Genomic DNA, 27650 nt, shown 5'->3' with positions numbered 1-27650 from the left:
AGGGCTCGTTTTCTCAGCGTTATGCGTGTAACCATAGGCAACACAGGGACATCAGTAGGCGGGGCATTATATGAAAACGATGAATATGATAGGTTCGATTGATCGGCGCTGGTTTGTGATTGGCTGGAATTGTGCGGGACTTTATGACAGGTATGAGCGAGCAGGAACAGAGAGGGGCGGCGATGATTCACTTCAGAAAGATGGCGTCGAGAAAGAAGGCTGGAAACGGCGTTCATGAAAAGCCTGCGAATGGGAAGCATGTATCCAAACATAAAGACGGACCTGTAGGTACGTGCGGCTTTTTTTTTTACCTTATGTTTGTTTGAACGCTGTGTGTGATATTAAATGCAGGGTGAAGCCGGTGGAAGTGTCAGAGTAGCAGTAACAGACTTCACGTCCCTCAGAGGAAGGGCATTAAAATAACTGATTTAATTCATATGTATGTGTATACAAAAAGAGAGCGCGAGAGAGAGAGGGCGTGGTCAGGTTCGGGTTCTGCTTTGGGATTTTCATTGCAAATCAGAAGACATGCGTTTCCAGGATGCGTTTCTCTGTGACGTCACTTTGCTAAACAGGAAGATCAAAAGTGTCGGTTTTTTATTTCTCTCGTGAACACCGCGTTCTTTTCAGGCAGTGTAGCTTTGAAGGTTGTGTAATTAGCAGCCCAGGTCACGTGGTGATCAAATACAGTCTTAAGAAATATTTCAGTAATCCTACACCACCACAGGGTCGTGACGTCAGCCCCGTTGGGAAACCATTTGACGTCATTCAGACGTAATGTGTGTGCGTGAGAGAGAGATTAATTATGTATAAAACTGAACTACTTTGTCACATCAGTCACTGGGTTTTGATTAGTTTTCCAGGTCTGTCATTGTTTCTGTTCATTGGGATTTGTATGATCTGTAGGCTAAGAGGTTTTTGTCTGTATATGAGATAAAATGTTGCTGTTGTTTTTATTTTTGTGGAGGGGGGACAGGGTGTAAACATACAAAATAAAAATGAAGCAGACCTAAAATATTTAATATTCAATATTATTTATAAAATATTGTTTTGAAATGTGCATGGTTTTTGGCAAAAGCCAGTCATACATTTCTGGTTCTTGTTTACACTTAAACACTGCTGCTGACACACAAACACACACGCGCACCACTTTATTTCATACTCATACTGCTGGTACTGTTGTTGACTCATACTGCTGCTGTCATAACTACCTGCCGTATCTTTATCATTTTACACCCTTTTATATTGCACATTCTGCACAACCTGTTCTGCACGGTGGCTTAGTGGTTAGCACTGTCGCCTTGCACCTCCAGGGTCCGGGTTTGATTCCCGCCTTGGGTCTGTGTGCATGGAGTTTGCACGTTCTCCCAGTGCTTGGTGGGTTTCCTCTGGGTACTCCGGTTTCCTCCCACAGTCCAAAGACATGCAGATTAGGCTAACTGGCGTTCCTAAATTGCCCGTAGTGTGTAAATGAGCGTGTGAGTGTGTGTTCCATGTGTTGGATTGGCACCCTTTCCTGGGGTTCCTTATTCCCTAAGTCTCATGGGAAAACCCTGAATACAGGATAAAGCGATATAGACAATGAGTGAGTGTAACTTCTAAATCTGTAAATTTCTACATTTAAATTTATCAATTTTTTAGTGCAATTTTTCTTTTATTGCAGAAAACTCTTTTTCTGTCTTACTATTTCATCTTACCGTTGATTTCCACAAAAAAGTCTTATCACCTAGGTGCTAATTCGATTAATATTGCGATTCTGTAGGTTTTACGGTTTTATATATATCCCAATATTCAGTATTACATTTTTCGGATTTAGTTACAATTTTAAGATCATATACCTTTAAAAATAGTTTAATAAAATTGAAAGTTCATAAAATTGAAAGTTCAACAGCTTTACAACTTAATTAAAAATGTAATTAAATGTACCCATTCCTTATAACAATAATTTTCTCTCTTAAAAACCAAGTTCAGCATTTAAACAATACATAATAACTTTAAATACAAGAGTTTAATGTTGAAATACACAGCGTGCACCACCTGTAGGATTCTAAAGAAACAGCAGTGTTTTACTGCCTCAAATGCCTTCAAAGTCTTGGGCGTGTGTTGAGCCAATTAAGGACTTTTTTTGTGAGTTTTTACGTGTTTTAAGACTAAAAATGTAGAAATGTGTATTGGGTTGATTTTGTGACTAATTCACGCACCGAGTTGGGGTGGGGGTGCTTGTGTGGGGGGTTCTGTTACACCATTCGGATGCTCTTGCACTCAACACAGAATCATTCATGTTGAAGATTAATCATTCATGGCTGATCAAGCTGAAAAACAGCCGTTTCCAGTCAGCAGCTGGTCAACTGGTGCATCTCTATTATAAATGTAAAAATCATTAAAAAAAAAAAAATGATTTTGAAGTCAGTGTGGCAACACATGAATTGGCACACAAAAGAATTATTATTCACAATCTCATCTCTAATACAAAGTTTAAGTGAATAAATAATTAAATCATTAGAAGATGATTTATACACTTTTTAACTTCAAGGTCGTTCCTGGTGTTTATTCCTTTCTAGGTTGTAATGTAATGCTAAAGGCGTCCAAAATATACAATAATCTCCTTTGAACAGTTGATGTTAAGATGTGTCTGCTACTTATACTCTGTAAAGACTTCATAATGGCTCTAATCTGAGGTGCTGTTTGTTAACTGGTGATTTTTGAGGCTGGTTACTCTAAATGAAGCAGCATACTGTAGGTACTGTAAGTTTCGGTCTTGTTTTTCTGGGAAGTTCTTCATGAGAGCCAGTTTCATCATGGTGCTTGATGGGTTTTGCAAATGCACTTGACAATACTGTTCCATTGTTCTAATGTAGTTCGATTAAATTATTTCAGAACAGCTGACCTTTGTGTCTTAAAATAACACCTGACTGTTGTTGTTGTTACATAATTACTTAATGCCGTGTGTTATTTCATAGTTTTGAAATCCCCAGTATTGCTGTAAAATAAAGAAAAAAACAAAGACATTTGCAAGTGATCCCCAACTTTTGAGTGGAAGTGTACGTCTTTAAATGGATTTTAAAAAAGGCATAGGCGGGTGATACATAAATGCTTGTGATTGTTGATCTGGTGAAAACAATATGTAGACGTAAGTGTAATGGACGTGTCTACTGTGTCAGACTATGAAAAGCTGATATAAAGCTCTGCTTATATGTAAATTTATTCATTTCTTTTATATTTCATTTACACTTCAGAAAATACTGCAAAGCTAGTGCACTTTGTAGAGAGTTGACTCTTTTGTTCCACACAAGTGTTATTTTAGATGACGTAACTGTAGCAGATGTGTTTTTTTTGATGAAAGTTCTTTCATGACTGGTTTTAAATATACAGTAGGCTTTGACTTCTACTAAGTAAGCAAAACGTCTATAAATGTGTTTAAAAAAAAACATTTCGGTGATCCCAGATGAACAAATGGCACATGCTGTTTTTGGAAAATAATCAGCTTCTGTGCAGTAGGTGTGTTTGAATACCAGTCATGGTTTATTTCTTACTAAACCTGTTACTAAAGGTGGATCTCTTATGTTAATCCTTAAATTCAGCTACATTACTGTGAAATGGTCGAATCACAATATATAAAAATATATATTTTACATCAAGGCAAGCCATTATAATGGAAAGATAAATTTTTTTTGTTCCTGCTGCTGCAGGATTTGCTTTTTTTTTGTTGATAAAACATACATTATGTATGAAGTTAAACTGTTTTAAGACAAGACTCGGGTTAATTCATTAACTTTCTGGTGTCTACAAACCCGCTAGTGAGGTCACTTCCATTTTTTCCTGGTGACAGAGAAAAGAACTTAAAATGCTCCCATTATTTTTAATTGTACATGTAAAGTAATACAGTCGACCCCGAAATTCCTAGAGAACCCAGGAATTGTTAAAAATCGCAAATGTTGGATGTAGTCAATACATCCCTTTTAAAGTAAAATTTTTATAGCTTAAACTCTAAATATGCTCCCAAAACACTTTAATTTAATTTCATACTCAGCTTAATACACTACATTTCTATTTACTTTTAAAATTATTAGGAGAATTTGTTAATATTTGTTGTAAAATTGCTAAATTATATTGTTATTACTTGAACAATATACTTGCAAAAAAATTACTGTAATAAAAATAATAAAATACAATAATAAATGGCAAAAAAGGCGTAAAAAATTGCGGAGGATATTTGCATTTTTCCGTGAAATTACCAGGGTTTCCATGAACAATTATTAGTTAAAATCTGACAAACGGGGGTCGACTGTCCGTCATTAGAATCTATAAATGGTCTACATTAATTTGTGTACACTCACAATATTAACAAATCAAGAAAATAAACAAGGTTGAGCTTTCATCGGTCTCAGCCTCTTTCTAAAATGTAACTGCTTTGTGTCATAATGATGTACGCTTTCTAGGCCTGGCACACTGAGAATTCACATCGGCCTTAATTCCAGTAAAAACTTTGTGTTTCATTGAAACCGGCTTCACGATACACCTGCTACACTGTAAACATAGAAATAATTAAGTTGAGCCCTAGGTACCGGCAAGTCTAACTGATAAAGCAGGTGATGAATTTGGTATGTGCTATATTATGCTGATACAGCTATAGTAGTGTTCAACATTTGGATGGGAAAAGTTTAGAAATCACAGGGGAAAAATAATAAATTGCCAATGCAATGTCCCAAGCTCCCTGTAAAAATGTTATTGCTAGAGGCTTATCTTTTACTACAGACCCAATGTTGATTAAGTGCAGCCCCAGCATGTAGTGTAACACCGTAGCTCCAGGGTCCCATCATCATCATCATCATCATCAATCCTCAGCTTGGTTCTGTATGGGATAGGTAAATGTCCATGGGTTTTCTCCAGGTTCCCTCACTTTCCTCCCACCTTCAAAAGAACATACCATTGTTTAATTGTTTCTCTAAACTGCCCCAGAGCCACCCCAACACCGATAAAGCAGTTACTGAAGATGAATAAGTAAATAAATGGAATTAATTAGGAATAACAATACAGTACTTCAACCTGGTTCACTGTCTTCTTTCTTCACCCACACTTATTAGCACACTATACTATAGTTTATAGTTCTTTTGAAAGAACACACAGCAGAATGCATATATATAAATATATATTTCTTTTTTTTTTTGGGTCAAAGAAACACTGACCCGTTCATCTTCTCCAGTTGTATACCAGCTACTTTCACCCAGATATGTGTGTCGCATTTCCCGGCAGGAACGCACAAACATTATCCGAAACTCTCCCTAAGGAATGACCAATCCTGCCCTCTTTTACAGTTATTTTTGTTTCGACTCATTCGCGATGTGAACAGTTTGGCAGCAACATGAGAGAAACACTTCTGCAGTTTTAAGAAAATCCTTTTTTTTTCTTTCCACAAAATAAACCAAGACGTATTGCACACCGATATATTTTGTGCATGGCAACATGTTTGTGCCGTCATAAGGATGTTTAAAAGTACAAATTTTAGGTGTAAATTGTAATTTTTTTTGTGTGTGTGATTTATTTTTTTAATAAAAAGCTCCACTTCTCACAGTTTTGTCACAATGGATAAATCAGGCTGCAGTTGTGTTTGTGGGAATTTAAATATGCAATTCAGTATCAGTAACATGTTGGTTGAGGATTAATTTTTAAACACCAAAAAAAATAGTTAACAGCATTGTCCATTGATAATAGTAGTTATACATTGTTTAACATCTGTTTGTGCATTGACGGACTACACAAACACCAGTACCACATACACCATGAGATTTCAAAATAGTTTAAAAATCCCAATTTAGAGCAATAGTAGTGAGTATAGTAGTAGTTCAACAGCTTCCCACACACAGCAAGTGTATCTCATGTGTCTCACACACAAAGTTCATGCATCTAGAGTAATTAGTGTTATATATCTGCTTTATTTTAAATTGAAAATATTATCATGAGTGTATAATTGCTTGCAAATGCACCAAACCAGGGATAGTGATAGGGGTAAAAGAAGGGGAAAATATAATATACCTTATTAATTAGGAGATAAAACAGAAGGTTGCACTACAAACTTACTTTACCAGCTTTATTCGTATATGCCATAGTGTTCACGCAACATCCAAGCCAAAAACGTTACAGACTTAATATCTACCTGTACTCCATTAATGCCGGGGTAACTGCAATTGAAGTAACAGTGTAAATGTCCTTTTTCTTGGGTTCTCCGGAAAAAAACAACAACAAAAAAATGAAAAGCATTAAGTTCACTCGTGTTGGCCACTGCATTGCACAGGTTGGTGTTTCGTTTACTAATCATGTGACCGAAGGAATCGCTGCCATTGGCTTGTCAGGTGGTGTTGGCTTTTGATAAAAAAATGCAGACGATATTGTGTTGTGCTAAATTGTGGTTGTTCAAAGCTTCTAAAATGAGGTTATATAGCAGTTTATAAATGAAACGTTTTAATATAGACCACCTTATGTGCCAGAGAATAATAATTCGCCCAAATGAGTGAAAATCAAAGTTTTGCTGTCAAACTGTCCATATGACATAAATAAATGGTATTTCGTATGCAGGTATAAAAAGATATATCATGATGATTTCAGACAGTCCCAATGCAGTCCTTATAGCAACGTACTAAATCAAAACTGTGCTTCACTGTAGGTTATTTTTAATTAAATGGTATATTATTTTACCTTATGTTTGTTGATGTTTTTTTTTTTTTTTAGTATTCTAGTTGCTGATTTTGTTTAGCCGACTCTTGTTAAACATTAATGAATCGGCCACTTGCTTGTAAAAAATAAATCAAAGCATCATTTTTTTAGCACTGTCACAACAAGATGTTTCGAAGTTTTTGGAGGCTCAGCATATTTTGTATGGCATTTGCTCTTTTTTTAAAAGGGTCGTTCCTTTTCTCAGTGGCTTAAAGCAGCATATCCTGGCTGGCCTGTCCTGTCATTCCAGTTGTGACTACAGAAAAAAACATGTCTGACACAGTAGTGTTTGCTCTGGTAGTTAAGCAGACAGTACGCAGGATTGCAGAATGGCTACACTCATAAAAACCGTCAGACGTGTGTGTGTGTGTGTGTGTGTGTGAATGTAAATAAAAATGTTGATCTTTAAGCACTAAAGCAGGCAGGAAACGGCTAATGTATTTATTACAGAGAATGACTGTGGTCGAGTTGTGTGCAAATTGTAACGGTGCACTGTAGATCAAATACTTACATACTTACATACTTACATACTTACTTACATACAGTATAAGTCAAACCAAAGCGCTGTTTTCGAGTAAAGGTCAGACGTAATTGGGGTACTTATTACAGTAGGTGTAGGATAGAGGTTGCTGTGGCTGTTCAGGATTTGGGATAGAGTTCATTTGGCCGTCGTACAGGACAAATAACCTCAGTGGCACTATGCGATCATGTCGGGATTTAAATGGGTAACAAGACAAGATCTAGAATGCAAGAGCACTTTGTGTGTGTGTGGAAGGAAGAGGAAAACAGAACACTGGTGACTAAGGATAGAAAAAAAAAGACAATGAAGGAAAGGTCAGGGTGTGGATATCCTAAGGGAGAATGAGAGATATCCAGAGACTGAGAGAGAGACAGTGAGACAGATGGTCTAATCAAAGCCTCCTGTTTTTCCCCTCGTCTCCTTTCACACAGTTTTTCTGGTGAGGGTAAAACTCTGGCTTCTATCCAGCTATATTTGTGCAATCTCTATGATACATAAACCACTGTAGCTTTGCTCTGTTAAAGCCAAGTGCATCTTTATGGCTTCTTGCAAAACAGAAGGACATGCCTGACTTGTTCCAGGACATTGGGTAGGGTTGCCGGATTGATGAATTTCCTTTCTTAGCGCACAGCTTAACTGGTCTTCCATTTAACACTTTCCTGTTTCTTAGCAGTCTTTAAGTTTAGTGTTTTGTCTTGAATTTGAAAATGTTTGATACAGGGTGTTGGGTTTAGTGAGAGCAGTGTATATGTACAGTCTGGCATTAACTAGTGCTGAGGGATTCTATTAATTAATTAGTTTAATTTTAAGTTTGTTTTAACAGGTTTAAAAACATTTTAATTGAGAAGTTCATATATTTATATGTTCGAATGTATGTATATTTTGTGCATGTACATGTTTAATGTAAAAGGTATAAAGGATAGAAGCAAACCAAGTTTACAATTTCTGCTTATAACCACCTACTATATCACATTATTATTATTATTATTATTATTATGTAATTTCTAACTTCAGTGCATTTAACACACCCATTTTTTCCCCACACCCATTATTAAATTAATATAGTATAATTATATTATATTCTTTTTACATATATGTGTATGTGTATACTGTGTGTATTTATGTGTGTGTGTGTGTGTGTGTGTGTATATATATATATATATATATATATATATATATATATATATATATATATATATATATATATATATATATATATATATATATATTAATTTAATAAATACATCCTTATATACACTTTTCATCTGCTCTACATACCCATGTACACATTTTTCATTATAGTTTTGCTGAATAGAGGTCCATCTGAACAGGATGTAAACACAATTTAAAGCATCTATTGTTTATTTTTCTGTTAAGTGGGTCGGTCTAGAAGACGTATTTCTGGTCTGAAAGCTGATCCCCATTGTTTGTTTTTTAAAGCTTAAATAAGTAGCAAGAAATGAGTTTTCTAACGGAACAGCCACAATGGCACAAACGAATGCATCTTAATATCTTTATACACACACACACACACACTTGCTGTGAGGTTGTGTCACTTTAATGAGTGATGCATGAAATCAAGGGGAAAGTGTGTTTAGTTTTTTTTAAGAAATGCATGTGAGAATATCGAGCTACTGAGATGCAGGGTATCATCAGTGTCAGTCCCAAGCCCGGAGAAATGGGTGGTTTGCGGTAGGAAGGGCATCTGATGTAAAAACTTGATTAAATGATCCAATGAGGTGACCCTGAGAAAGGAGAAAAAGTCCAAACGGAAAAAACTGTATTTGTTTGTTTGTTTGGACATGAAAGATATTACATGAAATCTGCAGAAATGCGCTTGGTATTCTTGCAGTCGGTATTACAATGAAATGAAATGTGTTTTCTCTTCAGCATGGACTTCACCATGCAGCGCCATGTTTGTCCAGTGATATCAGTGTAGACGAGTCCTTTAGCACCTAGTCTGAACCTCTTATGCTGCAGCCCACAAAGCAATTTATATTAATTTATATTACGCTTTAAGCCCCAGGTGTATTATATTTATAAGGTTTCAGTCTGACTGACTATCCATTTATCTGTGGAAAAAAAAAAGTTCATGATATCCCATCTTGAAGGTTTAAAGAAATAAATTAGACTGTGATCAGATAGGCAGTGAACGTCTGATTTTTGATTTTGTATATCCCTCTCGACATCAGATATTTATGACGAGGACAAAAAAAAAAAACGTCAGGAGAGAATGTCTTCAGTTTTTGTTTGCGGAACACTGGAAAGTATACAGTCTGACTTACGCCACCAGTTTAGCTTTTGTTACCGTTACCGTGACAACTAGTGTGTAGACATGAGTAGGCTAAATGTGACTCGTCTAAACAGACAAACCGATTATGACTAAGTTTCATACGTAGCCACTCAATCTACATTATTATTATTTTTTTTCAATAAAAGCAGATTTGCTTTGGGGTGGCGCACTGGCTTAGTAGGGCCATTCTTGCCTCTGTGTGCATGGAGTTGGAATGTTCTTCCCGTGCTTGGTGGGTTTCCTCCAGGTACTCTGGTTTCCTCCCATGGTGCAAAGTCTTGCAGATTAGACTGATCCCAAATCGCCTGTAGTGTGTGTGTGTGCACCCTGTCCAGGGTGTACCCTGACTCATGCTCCAATTCTCCTGACACAGGCTCCAGGCCCCTACGAACTTGTACACAGGATGAGGTGGTATACACGATGAGTAAGATTTGCTCTTCTATTTCATTCAAAGTGGCCTCTTTTTGTGAAAGTTAACCACGTAGCTTGCAATAGATGTGAACAGTATTACACAGTCAGATCAGAGGTCATTCTTGATGAATTAAAAGCAATTACTAAGTGTTGTTTAAGGCATCCGGTATGTAACATCCCTTTCGCCATCCAGAAGTGGGTGGGACCATGACGGACAAACATTGTGATGTCACTAAGTAGATGTTAAGCGAAACTCATACCCGTAAGCTTACCATTCTGTCATCCTGTACTGTCTGTGAGCACATGATTATGAAAAAAAGAAGATTCCTCCGTGGTCATAGTACACCGTCATGTGATGCAGCATGAGGAGTTGTTTAAAAAGGTGCAGTTGGCTGGCTTCATGCGTGTCTGAGGAAGCACATGCTAGCCCTCATCCTCCCCAGTTGGTTGCTGTCATATGATAAGGGAGAAGTGGCTGGGGGTGGGATTAAATGTAAAGGATGAGATACTTGATGAGGTCCAAAAAGCACTTTACAGGTCAAGTCAGGGCGGGATAAGTTCTTAAAGAAGAGCTGGGTCTTCAATCTGTGTAAAGATGCACCGCGACTCAGTAGATCAGACGGCTACCGTCTTTATGTCTGCCATGACTGAACTTGTGGGTTCAGTTATAGCTTTTTGCTGGAAGGAGAACCTGGTAAAGAGCAGGGGTTGACCAGCATCATCAGGTAAGTGGGGGCTGGTCCGTGTTTTAAATTTGTATGCAAGCCACAGTCGAATTGAAACAAGAATCGAGTCGAGGAAAAATCTTTTTTTTTTTTTAAATCATTTAGTTCATTTCGTTCTTTTGATCAGAAATAGAATAAAATGTTTAATTTTCAGTAAACAGACCCCCAACACGTCTACATACACAAATTTTGGCTATAGTTCCAGTAATAAAAATATTACAATGGACATACTATGATAAACAGAATGAGCAGCTCATCTCTCTTATCTTCTGGTCCGAATCGTTCGTTCTTTTAAATCTATTGCACCGCATAGCGTCTGACAAAAGAACGAACGATTTGGACCGAAAAGACTTAAAGGGAACTCATTTCTGTTTCCTGTACAGACTACTTGTTCTTCTGAGTCACGTTAAAGATTTGTTCAAAAAGAACGACTCATTCATGAACGACCCGTCACTAGTAACGTGGCAGGGACAGGGTTAATAAACTAAAAGACAGCGCTGACCTCTTTCCATGTGGTATTTCCTGTCTTTGCCATTGTTTTAGTTAGTGTGTTGTTCTACATTGTTTAGCTCTTACTGCAGTTTTTCCCTTCAGCATGTAAACAATATACATTCCTCATCAAATGTATTGAAACAGCAATGCCAGTCACTTAGTTCATACATTTGGGTTTGAGATCAAATTATTAATGAGACTATAGAGTGGAACAGGTTGTCCAGGGAAAAACATCAGTTGAATGTTCAGACAGAAATATTCTGAGAACTGTGAAATCCCAAAACAGAGGTCAGTGACATTACAGACAACCTCAACAGGGCAAGGTTGAAGGTATCCCAATTCATGGAAAGCCAGATTGGAATCAAACTGAGCATGCATTTCCATGCAAACTTATTACGCGATCAGACTGCTTGATGCTTATATAGTCTTATGCAAAAGTTTGGGCATCCCTTGATAAATAAAGTAGATTAAAAAAAAAAAAAAAAAAAAAATTTTATTGAAAAGAAGTTAACACAAGTCTTAATATGCACAATATTTTTCCGCAAACATTGATGCATAGTTACTTTTATGTCATAAATCGAACAAAGATAAAAAATTAAAACATTATTGTGGCACTGTGCAAAAGTTTGGCCACCCTGCATAATCAGTACTTAGTAAAACCTTTACTCTGGTAGATTTACAGCTCACAGCTTGCAAACGCTTTTTATAGCCAGCTAAAAGTCTTTCAATTCTTGTACTTGGGATTTTTTTACCATTCTTCCTTGCAAAAGGCTTCTACTGTTCTGTAATATTCTTTGGTCGTCATGCACAACTCTTTTAAGATCTACCCGCAAATTTTCAATGATGTTTAAATCAGGGGACTGCGATGGCCATCCCAAAATCTTCAGCTTGCGTCTTTTCAGGTATTCCATAGTGGATTTTGAGGTATGTTTAGGATCATTGTCCTCTTGTAGAAGCCATTCTCTTTTCAGCTTTAGCTCTTTTACAGATGGTGTGATGTTTGCTTCTAGAAATTGCTGGTATTTAGTGGAATCCATTCTTCCCTCCACCTGTGCAATGTTTACTGTTCCACTGGCTGCAGCACAACCCCAAAAGAATGATAGATCCACCCCCATGCCTAAAAGTTGGCAAGGTGTTCTTTTAATTTTTTTCTCCAAACACCCGTTACTGTTTTTGGCCAAAGAGTACCATTTTAACTTCATCAGTCCACAGCACTTGTTTCCAAAACGCATCAGGCGTCTGTAGATGTTCTGTTGAATACTTCTGATGATTTTATGATGAGGATGCAGGTTAGGTTTTCTTCTGCTCACTCTTCCATGAAGGTCTTGTGGAACAGTGCACCACCACTGCAGGTTTTTTGCAGTCAAATGGGGGTTTTGATTTGTCTTTCTGACCAGCATATGAGCAGTTCTCTCTAAAAGTTTGCTTGGTCTTTCAGATCTCATCTCCACAGTTCCCCTGAACTGCCATCTCTTAATTACATTTCCCACTGTGGAAGCTGCAACTGAGTCTTTCACAGGTGCTTAAAGAAACTCATGGTTGTTGAGTATCCGCAAGTGTGTGCACAAGGTTTGAAGAGTCAAAGTATTTGTAAAGCTTTTTAAAGCTAAAGAAATTGGCATTTACTAATGACAGCTGTTGCCATGCATCTGATCTAATGAGCTGATTAAGGTCTGAAACCTTGTAAAAAGAATCTGAGACTCTGTGACTCTTAGGGTGCCCAAACGTTTGCAAATGCCATAGTAGTTTTTTTTATTTTTGTTCAATTTATGGTATAAGAAGTAATTAGGCATTAATGTTTGCTGAAAATATTGTGCATTTTTTCCATTTCCAAGAGTGTGTTAACATCTTTTCAATTAAAAAAAATCACCAAAATCTGTCATTTATGAAGGGGTGCCTAAACTTTTGAATAAGACTGTATACTTTAAGAAAAACTTGGGAGCTACATCTTGTGACCTATAGGCCTCTCTATAAATGTGTAAAACTTTTATGTTCATGACAGAAAAAGGCCGAGCTAGTATAGCTTACATGCAAAGAGGGGAAATAAAAGCCCCTTTTCTCTAAAATCACTATGATTTGTGGATTTAGGTTTGCAAAATAGAATCCAAGCAAATCACAAGAGTTCTGGAGTGACGTCTTTTAAACAGATGAGACCGAAATGATGTTTGGTTATTATGTAGAGCATTATGTTTGATGGAAACCAAACATAGCATATCATCAATTCAGTGATGTATCGAGATTCTTATGTGTGATAATACATATATCGGCACTCTATTTTTAATTTATATTTTTCATTTATATATAAGCAAGTTATTTATTTAGCATAATAAAATCTAAAAAACAAATAATAATAGAACCAGTATATTTATAAAATCGTGATACTTTGAAGAATCGCAATACAAATTGAACTGGCACTTAGGTATAGTGACATCATTTTGGGCAATCCCTGGTTAATCCTATCCCTTATCATAAGCACCTCTTTTCAACTATCATGCTGGTGAAAGAGTGACGATGTGTGCTTCTAAGGCCTGTATTGAGACAACGATAAACCCGACTTTAAAACAGAATACAGTATACCTGAGCCGAGCGTGACGCCATCTGTGCAGCAGCTTAAACTGGGTTGAAACTGGGTCATGTAAAACAAGGCTCTGATCCCAAGCACACCACACAATCAAATAGCAAATCTGACTGACTAAAGAAGAAAGAGATCAGTGTTGGAATGGCCAAGACAATGGGCTATTGAGATCCTGTGGTGGGATCATAAGAGTGCTATGCATAAACAAGTGGCTCTGCAGGTACATGTTACTGAATCATGTGTGTGTGTGTGTGTGTGTGTGTGTGTGTAGCAGAAATTGCCTAGCTTTTGCAATACTTTTTTTCATAGACTGTATATTGTATAGAATTACTTTGTAATTATTATACAAAGCAAAGCTAAGCCTATAATTATTAATAATTATCACAGTGAGAAAATTACTGTAGAAAGTTACCTATTTAACTATTGCAGTTTTTTGGGGTGTTAAAACAATACAAAACGGCAACAGATCTTAGTAATCCTTACTGAAAGAGAGGTTTTGTTTAGTAATTTGGCCTTTCTCAGGCCCAAAGCCTTCATCACCTGATATACTCGTCATATGCCTTTATTACATAACTACAGTAGATGTGTGACTTATATGTGTGGACTTATTTGTGTGGGCACTCATAAGCACATTTTAAAAAAAATGTCCAACGCCTTCTGTTGAGTTTTGAGATACAATAATGATTTTTTTTTTTCAAGGTCGGATTTAATTTTTTATTTTTTTATTATATAAGGATGTTTTCCATTTAAATTTCAAAGTAGCATATCTTGCGACGAAACAAAGCCTATATTTCTCCTTAAGCTTGGCCAAATACACCTGTGAAATACACCCCATTTAAATTCGTCCAGTAGTTTTTACACGATGCATGCACAAACCGACAGACAGATAAAAATTCCAAAAACCATCTTGATGTACTCTATTACTCATCTTGTGTGTCCCCAAATTGTTTTTTCCCGCAAATATCTTCAATGTACAGTATAGACACGCCAACTTTACAGGTTTATTATACGTTTACAGTAGATGAGATGATATTTTAAACCATTTTTGCTCTTAATGCATCCTATTACTGCTACATATTTCTCATACGTGAGTGTGTGTGTGTGTGTGTGTGTTGAGCCGGTTTTTAGCTCAATGGGCACACAAGGTTATAAATAATTGGAATGGTAACACATGTTGTGTTTGTTTGTTTATTTGTTTGTTTAATTAATTCATTTTGCATGCATGGCATTGTACATAGTTCTTCAACCCTCCACATGCGGTCAGCTCCAAGATAATTATTATTATTATTTTTTTAATAGTTTGTTAGTAACCTAAATCATTATGAGAGATTCAAATCTTTAATTGAAATGAGGGTAAAAAAATTTATAATTATTACCTCCATGTGAACAAAATCTACCTAAAGCATGTTCAGGCTCTTTCATGTTTATCTACCATTACACACCTCGGTTTTTGGCAACTTTTAAGCCGTCTTCCCTGACTTCCTGTTTCACTGCGGTATAAATATGAGATGACAAAGAGGCCAAGTTTCCTTAATCATTCATCAGCATGAAAAAAATCTTGCCTTCCCAGAACAGCAAAGCGGGATCGAATCAGGAATAGACGTTAAAAAAGCACAAATCAGTGTTCCTGCCAGTAAACACAAAATTACCATCATAGTCTCTCATGATGTCATGAAATGCTTCTCGTCCAATCAGATTTCTCAGTTGGAGCTAACTGTTATCAGTAATTGTCAATGACATTATAAATAAAAATTCTAACCATGCCCTTTATTCTGAATGCTTTTCTTTCCCTCTATTCCAGTGATGGATACTACTGCCGTGTTTGCAGCCCTGTATGAAGTGTGTGAGGAGAACGCCACTTTCTTTGCTGGCACCCAACCGGGAGATGCTCCACACAGGCTGGTTGAAGCCATGTTGACCATTCAGAAGCATGCTCGCAGCCTCGAGCCGGTCATCTGTGGCTTTACTGCCATCTACCATCACTTCGACTTTGTCCCTCACATTCCTGCTAATGGATACCGCTCACTAGTGAAGGTGTGTATGTGTGTGTGTGTGTGCATGATTCAAATAAATGACTCGGTCAATGTATAGTTAATAATCATACTCTAGGTAAAGATTTGGTTCAGCATATTTCTACCAAATGTGATCTTGACCGCAATATGGCTTATTTATTTCTTGTAATGGGTTGAGTAATACTTAAGTTAAGCCTTGGATTTCTGCTTTCGTTTCCCGTACAGGTGGTACGCTGCTGTCTTCTTCACATCATCCACAAGGCACGTTACATCACATCCCACAGACGGAGCATCTTTTTCCGTGCAGCCCATCAAGCCGCAGATATGGAAGCTTACAGCTGTGCTCTGTGCCAGCTAAGGGCTCTGGTCTACCTCGCTCAGAGGCTGCTCCATGACAACAGTCACGGCAACCTCTTCTTCCAAGACGAGAACGGTCTCAGCCAACTCTTTCTTCGGGAGTACGCCTCCATGCACAAGGGCTGTTTTTATGGCCGCTGTGTCGGCTTCCAGGTGTGTGCCTTTCTATACTTTGTAGGCACAAAAACAATCAGGAGTGCAATTAAAAAAAAAATCAGATGGAAGCTAGAATAGTTGTCATAATTTCCTTTTCTCTGTTTTAAAACCAACTCACCAAAAGTGAAAGGTTGCAGGATGTGGAGGATGCTTTCAGTTTGTTGAATTTTCTCTTCACGATGACTCTTCATGATTAACTAAAAGAACTTTGACTTGTCAGTTTGTCAACGTCAGCCTTGATTCCATCAGCCAACGGAAAGATAAAAGAAAAAAAATCACAGTTTTTGAAAATGGATTAACTGGATGCAGAATGGAAGAATATATTCTCTAATATAAACGATGGTGACGGTGTGCTGAGAATGTCAGTTTTTATTTCAGCATGTAGGCTGTATATTTTCCTTATTTTAAATAATAAGTATTTTGGGAGACAGCTGGTTTGATTTATTTGATATTTCTCATTATGCCAGTACTGAAGCTTAAAGCTTAAAGTTTGTAGGTATGAGCATCAGCACCTACAGTATTCTTTATCATTATAGGTTTCTATATTGCTCAGTTGTAGTAATTAATCTTTTTGACTATAATTGTAAACTGTGTTTCTGTGTGTGGTATAATATGATATATGAAGATATGCACTGTTAATAGTGTAGGAACGGTATTAAGTATCCGTGTACACTTAGCCGGATGGTTATAAATCAGACTGCAGCTCGGGATTGCAGTTAAATATTACTTCTGCAATTATATCATTTATTATTTACCCACCGGCATACACTATGGGGTTTTGTGTTCTGTTTGCAAATTTGTTAACTTGCTTAAAATTATCATTATTTTATGATGTTTTAATATAATCATCTTGAAATATTTTATCTTTTTATCTATAGGTCTTGTTCATTCACTTATTCTGTCTTTCTCTCTGTCATTTATCGTCTTTTAGTTCACTCCTGCCATCCGTCCACACTTGCAGAGTATTACTATAGGCTTGGTCGCTTTCGGAGATAACTACAAGAAACATCATTCTGGCATAGGTCAGTAACTTTATGATTACAATCCCATTGTCCGTCAGTTACCTCTTTCCTCTTTATGTGACTGATTATTACATGCACTTCAGTGGGTGGCCTGACCTTACACAAGAAATATTCTTAAATAGTATCTTTAAATATATATTTATATAAAATAGTATCTTTTAAATAACCTATGCAGTAACAATAAGGCAACCCCAGTCTTGAAAGGTGTTCTAACATTTGTGTCTTGTGCTCAATCCTGCACCCTAGTGGAAACAGGAGCTAGTACATCATATGGTGAGTCAATGCTCGCTGGCTTTTTGTGGGCTTGAACAGAGAGTTTGAGACACCTTTGTTTCAGTCTTTGTTTCCATGCTGACCTTAGATGCTGTCTTCTAAATAGCGTATTCGGGTCTTCACAAGTTCTAGACTGGGGTTATCAACATCTGAAGCAGAAGTGTGTGTATTCTTTGCTTCATGTTCGAGAAAGGGTCTTCACATTGTCTTATTTATCTACTAACTAATTACTAATAGTAAGCATTAACAAGTTAAAGCAGTCGCTATTCAGTCATGGTTGCTTTATTAACTGCGATGATATGTGATGCATATCTTGCTGAATTTTAGTTCATCAACCATTCTCTAGAATATACAATAACTGCATGAAACTTCTTACCCAATCAAACCTGATCCAGTCAAATTTTTTTATTCCAGACGCCTCTGAGACTAAAAGCGTTGTCAAGTTAACATCAAGTAACAATGAGTCTAGTTCAGTGTGCTTTTGTCTTTTTAAAACCCAGTATTCACCACAAATTTGTTTAATAAAAGGTTTGGTGAATAATATAATGGGGCTGCTCATGTTGCATTCCCACAATCTCATGCTGGTGTCTCATTAAATAAACTTTTAAATACAAAGTCTCGTATTTCTTCTACCTATTCTGGTGTGTTCTAAACAATCGGATAATCAGGGTAATGGATAGCATGTGTCTAAATTATTTATTCATTATCTAGTTTAAATGCAAAAGGCATATACCCTGAGACACTAGACCAGTCTTCTCAAGGTAATATGTGATTCAAGGGGCAGATAGATTACACCTTACTCTCCAGAACAAAAAAAAAGCTTCCTCTTAACAGAGTCGGCATATTGCTCGTGAATTTACAACAGCAAATCCCATAACCTTTGCTATTTTTGAGGTACAATCAACTGGCTAAGTTGCCACCAAAATGTATTTACTGTTGTTCAGTTTGCTTGGAATCATGTAGAGGGGTTGCCGGTTTCTATTAATCTCCTTTCCCGATGTTGATTTCCCCACATGATTTACAGAAGTAATATTCCTGCCTTGCCTAAGCCCTCTTTTCTCCCTGTTTCTACCATATTGCACCATCCATTCTGCTACCTGTTGTTAAGTCTGTAGAGCGTCTCTAAACCGTTTATCTATATGCTTTCAAAGCAAAAATATATTGCAAGACTGCTAGAGTTATAATGTCATTTGTCACAATGACTAGTTGTTATAGACCCCACTTTTTAGAGGAGGTTCCATTGCTACAGTATAGCCTGGATCTTAATAGGAATAATATTTAATTGTGATAGGGTAAACTAAAGTGAACTGCGTTTTGATAAGGAATGGAAGGTTCAGTTTTCAAGTAAAATGGAACAAATGGTTCGTTGTATGTTATCACCATTCATCACTAATCTGGGGTTGACTGCACTGGCTTATTCAAAATCATGTGTATGGCATATATACAAATGTGATGCATATCTGCCACCAACAAACATGTCGCAACCAGTGAGAGAATTTTTTTCCCTCATTCCTATGTTTAATATTAATATTAACTAAAGTTGCGAATTTTTTTATTGTCCAGTTGAATAATTGCATAAATGTACAGGTAGTCCCCGACTTACGAACATTTAAGTTACAAATTTCTGCAGATTCTAACAAATCACGGAAGTAGCTTACCTGTATTGTACAAAAAATGTACATAAATTTTTTATTGCAGTGCACCAGATACCAATATTTACAATTATATATACATTTTTAGTGTGTAAGTTAATGTATAAAATGTCTAAGGTTCGGTTAAGTGTGTGTGTGTGTGTGTGTGTGTGTGTGTGTGTGTGTGTGTGTGTGTGTGTGTGTGTGTGTGAGAAATGAGTCAGCCCTCCCCGGTTTCAATGAATGTGCCGGAAACACAATGATAGAAAATGGCTGCCCTGTAAAGCTGTCCTGATGGTAAATAATCCTAATTCACTGTCCTAGTTGACAGTCCAATTAAGTGGAAAACAGCTCTAAGACAAAATGGCATCCGGGAGTCCCCTCGCGATTTAAAGGCACAGAGACAACACTGTTACATTTGACATCTGTGAGATTCATTTCCTTAGGCATGGTAACAGTTTTTGGTCACATGATGACAGTGTGTGGAAAGGAAACAGAGATTTAGTCAAGTGTATTGGTATGCTTTACAATGTAAAAGACTCTTTGTCGGACTAAAGAACAAATCTGACTTATAAACGTGCTCCCAGAACGCAACTGGTTCATGAGTTGGGCACTACCTGTATAGGTTTAAAGGCAATCAAGCAATTTATGAGGGTAGAAAGGGTCATTGATTAGTATCGGTTTCTCAGAGAAACCGATTACTTTTTTTTTTTTTCTTCCTCCAGAGTCAGTGTGCATGCTTTGCCTCAGTATGCTAGTTGATGTAGGCTATTGATGAGAACACTGTTTTAATTCTCAAACAATTGTACCCAACTGGATTTAAGCATCTGGATCAGGGTGTCACTTAGGACAGTTTGGGACCTCAGTGCTTCGGGTGTCTCACTGGGATTTTCAATTTCAGCTGTGTCTTGATTCAGAAGATTAAACAGAGCTCTTGGAAATTGGTTGGAGTGAGGGGAATTGTCCGTGTGTCTAATTTAGTCTGACCTATTTTTTTTTCTTGCACAGGAGCATAAGCATGGAGTATAAGAGCAGTCTTTTAGAAAAATATATAATAGACAACTAATATACTGTATATAGTTATTTTTTCCCAAATGTAGTGGCTATATCTCCTATTTTATCTGCTAAATGTATAGGCCTGCTTTGTAGCATTTGGTGCATAGGATATGACATAATTAGGCAGTTTTAACTTCAATGTAAATGCCTACACAGTGTCAATCCTATAAATATCTTTTTTTTTTAAAGCAACAACAAAAAAAGCATGCGTTTCTGATAAAGGACAACAAATGGGATTACTTCTGTCGTTAGTTATATTTTCTTTGCAAATATATTGAATCAGTTTATTAGGTGCAAATTTGCATATTCTCCCTTTTTGTTTTGGGTTTGCCTAGATCTGTGCCATGTGGCTTGCTTCAACTTTGTACTATTCCGTATGTGTGGCATTGATGGTGCATTTTATTATAGGGGTATCAGAATGCATGGTATAATATCATTCATTCCTTTTGTTTGTTTGTTTGTTTGTTTGTTTTTTCTTAGGTGTTGCTGCTAGTTCTTTATTTACCTCTGGAAAGTATGCCATTGATCCCGAGTTGAGGGGCCTGGAGTATGAGCGAATCACTCAGAACTTGGACGTTCATTTCTGGAAGACATTCTGGAATATCACTGAAAGCGAAGTTTTGGCGGTCAGTGCCGTATATACTTTTGATATGTTTCTCCTCACTCACCTTACAGCCAGTGTTAAGTCTGGAACATTTCTGCGTTTGGGACCAGCTTGATTTTCAATATGTAATCTTTCGGTTATTCTCTTGCAGGGCTTGGCAAGTATGACCTCCACTCAGGTAAAGGTGAATCGTACTCTCTCGGTGCCACCTGACTGCTTCGACCTACCCTTGGTGGATGATCCGACACATACAGTTACGATCTCCTCTCCGGTTGCTCATGTCGGTCCTCGCCCGGTTCAGATGAGACTCATCTCCAGTGATCTGAGGGAAGGACAGGTAACGCTCCTCCTTTACATCTTGTTACATCTTGTGCAGTTCTGATTTCCTATCTCCCTCACTTCTTTTCTTTCTCAACAGGACAATGAGAAGCTGTTAGCAATATCCCGTTCTGATGGTGGCTCGATCTCGCTTTCTCTAAAGATTAAGAAGAGCCCTCCATCACCTTGGCTGGTGGTACATTACCATGGAGGAGGATTCGTTGCACAGACTTCTAAATCACACGAGGTATGCTCTTTTCCTCTTCTGACAAAGCCAGAGCCAGCCACCATGTTTGTTATTTTTCACAAATAACATGTGCATCATAAATAGTTTTTGGTCCTTTTGCCCTCCTACCCACAGCCATACCTGAAAAGTTGGTCTCAGGAACTGAATGCCCCAATCCTGTCAGTAGATTATTCTCTTGCCCCCGAAGCGCCATTTCCGCGTGCACTGGAAGAGTGTTTCTTTGCGTACTGCTGGGCTATCAAGAACCACGACCTTCTGGGTAAGACTAGTACCTCTGTCTCGTTACATCCTTCCTAGTTCTAAGTGAAATTGCTATTAGTAATCTCTGTAATTAGCATACCATCAGTATTTCTGTACACCGTTTGGAGAGTTATGATGCTTGAAGTGTCCTGTACTTTTTTTGCTCTAACTCTTCCTCTTGCTCTTTTGTAATATTCAGGTTGGACAGGGGAGCGAGTGTGCTTGGCTGGTGATAGTGCAGGAGGGAACCTGTGCATTACCGTGTCAATGATGGCCGTGGCACATCGAGTACGCTTGCCAGACGGCATCATGGTCGCATACCCTGCCTTCATGCTCACCACCTGTGCCTCACCTTCCCGTCTGCTCAGCCTTATGGATCCTCTCCTTCCCCTTAGCGTCCTGTCCCGATGCCTCAGTGCTTATGCAGGTTAGTAATGGGAATAACAACCATAGTTCTGAATGTTCTTAGTTTTATCCGCTGTTTTGTATAAAAGTTGTCCAAACAGGAATAATTTTAGTATTCGATGTTTCTGCATTAAAAGAAATAACAATTTCTCTAAATTCTGCCTTTGCTTCGTTCTCCAATGATTCAGTGTGAATTGATATAATATATGTGTGTGTGTGTGTATAGGTCTGGATCCTCAGGAGGAGAAACAGGTAGAGAAAGCCACCGCCCTGGGGACTGTAAGGAAGGACACTGCCCTCTTATTCAAAGGCTTCAAACAGGGAGCCTCAAACTGGATACACTCACTCCTGGACCACAACAAAGCAAGTGCAGGTGTGTGTTTGTGTGCATGTGTTTTATACTGTGATAATACATTAATTTCAATAAGTACAAAGGATTACATTTTGGACTAAGCACATGGGTAGCTAAACAAATGAATCATTTAGATAGATGGATGGAAGGATGGATGCACAGACAGACAGACGGATAGATGGATGGATGGACGGAAAAATAGACAGACAGATGGATGGATGGATGGAGATGGATGGATGGACAGACAGACGGATGGATGGATGGAGATGGATGGACAGACAGACGGATATATAGATGGAGATGGATGGACAGATATATAGATAGACTTGGATGGACAGACAGACAGATAGATAGAGATGGACAGACAGACAAATAGACAGACAGACAGATACTTTATTGATCTTGAAGGAAACAGGTATCCAGCAGCCATAAAGACAGTAACACAGGTTGTAGTTTGCACACTATATCTTAGAACCTAAGAAGTTTTGCTATGAGCAGCATGAAAGTGAAAATGAAATTTAGTCCGTGTGTAAATCTCAAAGTATGCAATATTTGGAGTAACTGAGCAGAGCCTGATGCTAACAGATGAGAGCTCTGTATGTAGCACCGTGATGTAAATAGCAGACTAGCCTAGCATAGATCTCCCAGTCCACAATTCATTGTAGTGAGGTGTTGGAAAGCCGAATGGCTCTGGAAACAAAAGGTTTTTGTATTAGTAAGAATATGGGTTTTGTGATTTAGAATAATAATAACGCAGCATCAGTCACGGCTGATTAAAACAATGCACACTTTAATAGGAACAACTGTACCTCTGATTATCATATACTGTATCATATAGAATAATGCAGAAACAACTCAATGGCTTTTCTGAATGGGGAAAGAGTGTGATATCAGAAGCTTTAATGTGTTTATGATTGTTTAAGCAAACTCAAGTAACTAGTCTTTACATTCACGTTGGAAGAAAAGAATCTCAGATCGGCGAACACCGCAAAGCTGGAGGTGAGTGGGTTTATGCTTTCTAGATTCCACTTCTGTCAGCTAGAAACCGGAACATGAGGTTACAGTGATCACCGGCTAGGGAGAAAATGAACGGTTGAGGATACAGTGTTTAACTATACACTTTCTTTTAATGATGTGTTGGGCAGAAACTCTCAATTTTCAAAATGGGTCATATCTTAAACACTATTTCAATGCCACACCAAGCTTCACCATCACTGGGACTTTCTTTAGCATACAGTAACAGATACTGTAGCTGTATAAATTGTTAAACCTACCGCCTCTCTATCGTCCACTTTCTTTTTAGAGACCATAAGGAACAGCGTTTCTGAGGGCACTCTCAGTTCTACCCAGTCTGACCTTCTGGCTCCAGGACCGTCCTCTGGGTTCTCTGTGAAGGGAGACTCTATGAAAAGCCACACATGTGACAGTCTGGTCACCCACACTGCCAGGACATTCACCAGCAGCAGCCCAAACAGCACAAGCTCTACTGCCAACCACAGTGCCAACCCCACATTTCACTACCATCCTCTCCTAAGCACCACAGAAATCCTGGAAAGCAAGGTATGCCAGGAAGCATATTATATTATCTTGCATTTAAACTTGTGAGAACTTATGTCTATCTCTTTCTTTCTTTCTCTCTCTCTCTCTCTCTCTCTCTCTCTCTCTCTCTCTCTCTCTCACCCCTTCACTACTTTCTGTTCTACCCCAAGGACATAAGTATACTTTTCTCCAAAGAGGTAGACCCCTCCGTGTCAAGGTCCATCTCATCCGTGGCAGTGCCTCCACCTGATGGGGACGAACACTCAGAAAACCCACGTGGCTTTCCTGGGGACTTTGAGCCATTGCGGTCAGCGCAGCCTGCCAAAATGAATGTAGATTCTTCACCTGTCTTTAGAAATCCCTACATGTCACCTCTCCTGGCTCCAGACCACATGCTGAAGGGACTCCCTCCTATTCATATAGTGGTAAGAGATACTGTTGGCAGTTTTTTGTTTTCCACTTAGGTTTTCAACTGTTATGGTATTTTAGCTGAAACTTTAAGGATGTTAAATGTGTTTTTGAAGACTTATTATGAACCCAATTGATGTAGTTGAGATTTAAGAACAGAATTCACAGTCCATAATGACATAGCAGCAATTTACATCTCTAAGTTTTTGTTCAAAGGTTTCTGATTTACTTCAGGTTAAAACTGAAATGCAGGTAGTCCCCGACTTACGAACATTCCAGTTACGAAATTCCCGCAGATACGAATGATTCTACTTCCAGTTCAATCACGGAAGTAGCTCACCTGTATTTTTATTTTTTTTTTTAAAGACACTGCTGTGCGCTAGATACCAATACTTATAATTATATTCAATATTTTCAGTGTATAAGCGAATGTAAATTGTTCAAAGTCCGGTTTATTGTATGTGTGCGCATTTGAGGGTGCGGAAGAAATGTTCGCAAGCACAGTAATAGAAAATAGCTGTCCTGTAAAGCTGTCCCGATGGAGGCTAATCTTATTTTCGGAAAATCTTCAACAAACAGAATTCACAGTTCAATACAGTGGGAAACAGCCGTGTTAAAGGCATATAAGCCTCACTTTGAAGGACTTAAGAACAAATCGGACTTGCAAAACTCATTTGTAAGTCAGAAACTACTTGTACAGATGCAGATACAGATATTAAGCACTAAATAGATATAAAAGTAAGCTTCTTACAACGACTTATCAATGTACTTTACAATCTCTGCTATTCCTCCAGGCCTGCGCTCTGGACCCCATGTTAGACGACTCCGTATCGTTTGCCGGACGACTACAGAACATCCAGCAACCTGTGACTTTGTGTGTCGTAGATGACCTCCCACATGGCTTCCTCAGCCTGTCTCAGCTCACTAAGGAGACCCATGAGGCTTCTAATGTCTGCATGGAGAGGATCAGGGAGGTGTTCACTATGAAAGATCTGCCTCCAGAGATGAATAAACACCGCAAGCTGGAAAGGACCGATCATTGTGCTTCAGATGCTTCTGCCAAGTTCTCTCAAATGGAAACTGGTGAGGATGTAAGAGAGGGTGTGGTTTAAAAGGTAAAAGGTGTTCTAACGACCAAAATAAAATGTTGTTCAGGGAAAAGGACAAAAATAAAAACATGAAAGGTTTTAAAAACAACAATAAAAAAATGAAGACTGAAAACTGCCTAGAACCACTGTGTAGTGTACCAGCAGAACAAGTAAAATGAAGAAGAAGAAGAAGAAGAAGAAAAAAAAGTCTGATGTCTAATGTACAATGTCTCACACTAAGAGTAGTGGGTCAGTGTTTGGCTTTCGTGTTTTAAATTACATGTGCGTGTGCACTTGCACTTTTCAAACATGCACAACTTTAACTAAATATTGCCACTTTGCCTCTGCACTGTATTGCTTTATTGAGATTCTGATTATGAATCATCCAAATACCAGCATGGAAACAAATGCTTTCTGTCTTGTCCAGGCCTAAAGCTGACATTTTTCGTAAATGTTTTCACAAAACAGCTTTTTTTTTATGCACATTATTACTCAACGTCATGCTTATGCCATAGCCAAGCTTCCGAGAGTCAGTTAAACCAAATGTTTTTGTTTGTGGTGTATGTGGTTTATGCCGTCTTAATTACTTTGTGGTTGTGTGAAAGTGGAAACTGACGGTTCTGCTGAGATGATCGTGTTATTACTGAAAAAAAAAGACAATACTAAATCAATGTTTGACGCACATGCCTTTTTATAGTAGATTTGTGTATCGATAGCTCCAGGGTTAAGGTTCAGAAGGAAGAAAGTTCAATTCCCAAGATTACCAAGAAGAGACCTACTACCGGGGCCTTAACCCTGACCCTCTCAGTTCCAAGCTTGTGTAATATCTCAATTGTGAGTCAATGTGTGTAAAAGTGCCTGCTAAATGTGGATTATGTTTATTGTGAGTACTTTACATTTACTAAATTTTAGTTTCAATATTTTTATAGTTGTTAATTAGGAAAAGTTTAATGCTGCTTCAATTACAATACAATAAACAATCACAAGTCCTAAATACTCATCAGCATAGTAGAATTGCTGGGTTTTAAACACAGGAAGCTTTGACTTACAGAATTATAATTTAGCTTAGCATCAACCATCCTCTGCGAGGTCATTCATAGCTAGTAAAATTACAATACGAAATACTGTATAACAAAATATTTTAGTTTTTTTTTCCATTTCTTAGCCTCCTTTACTTGATTTTCTTGTTCCACTTATTGCTGGATGTCACTACCTCTCTGTTTGGTGTCGGCTTTTAAAACTCCCTGCACACCGACCCATTTCTTGAGCCCAGGAGGTATTTTATGGAACATCCTTCCGCGACCTTGAACCAGTTAGACTAGTCATTAAGCAGGGATGTGTACTTTATGACTGCGCTCCCTGTGCAGGTGTCATTTGTGAAATCATCATTTGACCCAGGCAGACTTTTATATTTCACTCTCCTCAGTTACACGACAGAATCAAAGCAAATCCAACAACTTTCAAGGACGAACAAATTATAAAAGTATTAGCCAAGGGAATATTTCAGTTGAAGTTTCCTATAGTCTGATGTCAAATAAATTAACCCTTTATTGAACTAGTAACATAGATAAATGCATTAATGCAGACTTGTACTGTATGTAAATAATTTAATTTGTTAAGGGGTAATATTTGTTAGAATCCAATAATATTAGACAGAATTATTCTGCGTATCCGTCATCCTCTTTTTCGCCAACGTGCTATTGGCAGGATGTGCTTGGATCCGTCATTGCTTCTACATCCCTGCATGTTGCTGATTAAGGTTTCTTTAATTTTATTTAGTGGAAATTTAAGTGGAAGTCCTCATTCACAAATCCATACATTTTAAATTCCATTAAGTTACTAACAACTTATTCGAAATGTAGAAAAGCAATGGTTTGCGTGCTTTTCTAGATGTTGTGCAGTTGTGGGCCAGGTCACTCGCTGCCCAATTTAGATCCAGAGATATATTATTGCACATCGGAGCCAAAAAAAAAAAAGAGCTAATCGGGGAAAACAAATCGGGAAACAAATCCCACTGGCCTATGCTTGTGGAAAGAGCCGAGGAAAGACCGGAGAGTTACGGTAATTAAAGGGTTGTTAGGGTCACGATTTTTACACCGAATTGGGCTCTGTTAAAATTATTATTATATATTTTTTATTTTAATTAGTTTTCTTACACAAAGCCAATGTGTAAGTACTGACAGTGTATTTATAATGTACAGACCCATGTCTATTG

The 27650-nt window shown here is 37.8% G+C and overlaps 1 protein-coding gene across 3 annotated transcripts; it reads left to right on the top strand.

The window, feature by feature from the left end:
* Window positions 1-153: 153 nt before the first annotated feature.
* lipeb (lipase, hormone-sensitive b) lies at window positions 154-27327 on the top strand. Of its 3 annotated transcripts, none has more exons than XM_053488221.1 (14): window positions 154-288; window positions 15529-15761; window positions 15965-16249; window positions 17184-17274; window positions 17521-17547; window positions 20715-20860; window positions 20990-21175; window positions 21257-21403; window positions 21518-21662; window positions 21843-22070; window positions 22275-22421; window positions 23704-23960; window positions 24110-24364; window positions 25142-27327. In XM_053488221.1, the coding sequence occupies exons 1-14, from the start codon at window positions 183-185 to the stop codon at window positions 25457-25459; spliced, it is 2571 nt and encodes an 856-aa protein (XP_053344196.1). In that variant the 5' UTR covers window positions 154-182; the 3' UTR covers window positions 25460-27327. The 3 variants fall into 3 exon arrangements, with proteins under 3 accessions (XP_053344196.1, XP_053344194.1, XP_053344195.1); XM_053488220.1 differs by having other exon boundaries at window positions 194-284; XM_053488219.1 differs by lacking the exon at window positions 17521-17547 and having other exon boundaries at window positions 180-288.
* Window positions 27328-27650: the final 323 nt, after the last annotated feature.

Source organism: Clarias gariepinus, chromosome 26 (assembly GCF_024256425.1).
Source record: "Clarias gariepinus isolate MV-2021 ecotype Netherlands chromosome 26, CGAR_prim_01v2, whole genome shotgun sequence".
Classification (NCBI taxonomy): domain Eukaryota; kingdom Metazoa; phylum Chordata; class Actinopteri; order Siluriformes; family Clariidae; genus Clarias; species Clarias gariepinus.
The sequence above is the reverse complement of the archived record's forward strand: the minus strand, read 5'-3'. Positions and strand labels throughout refer to the sequence as shown.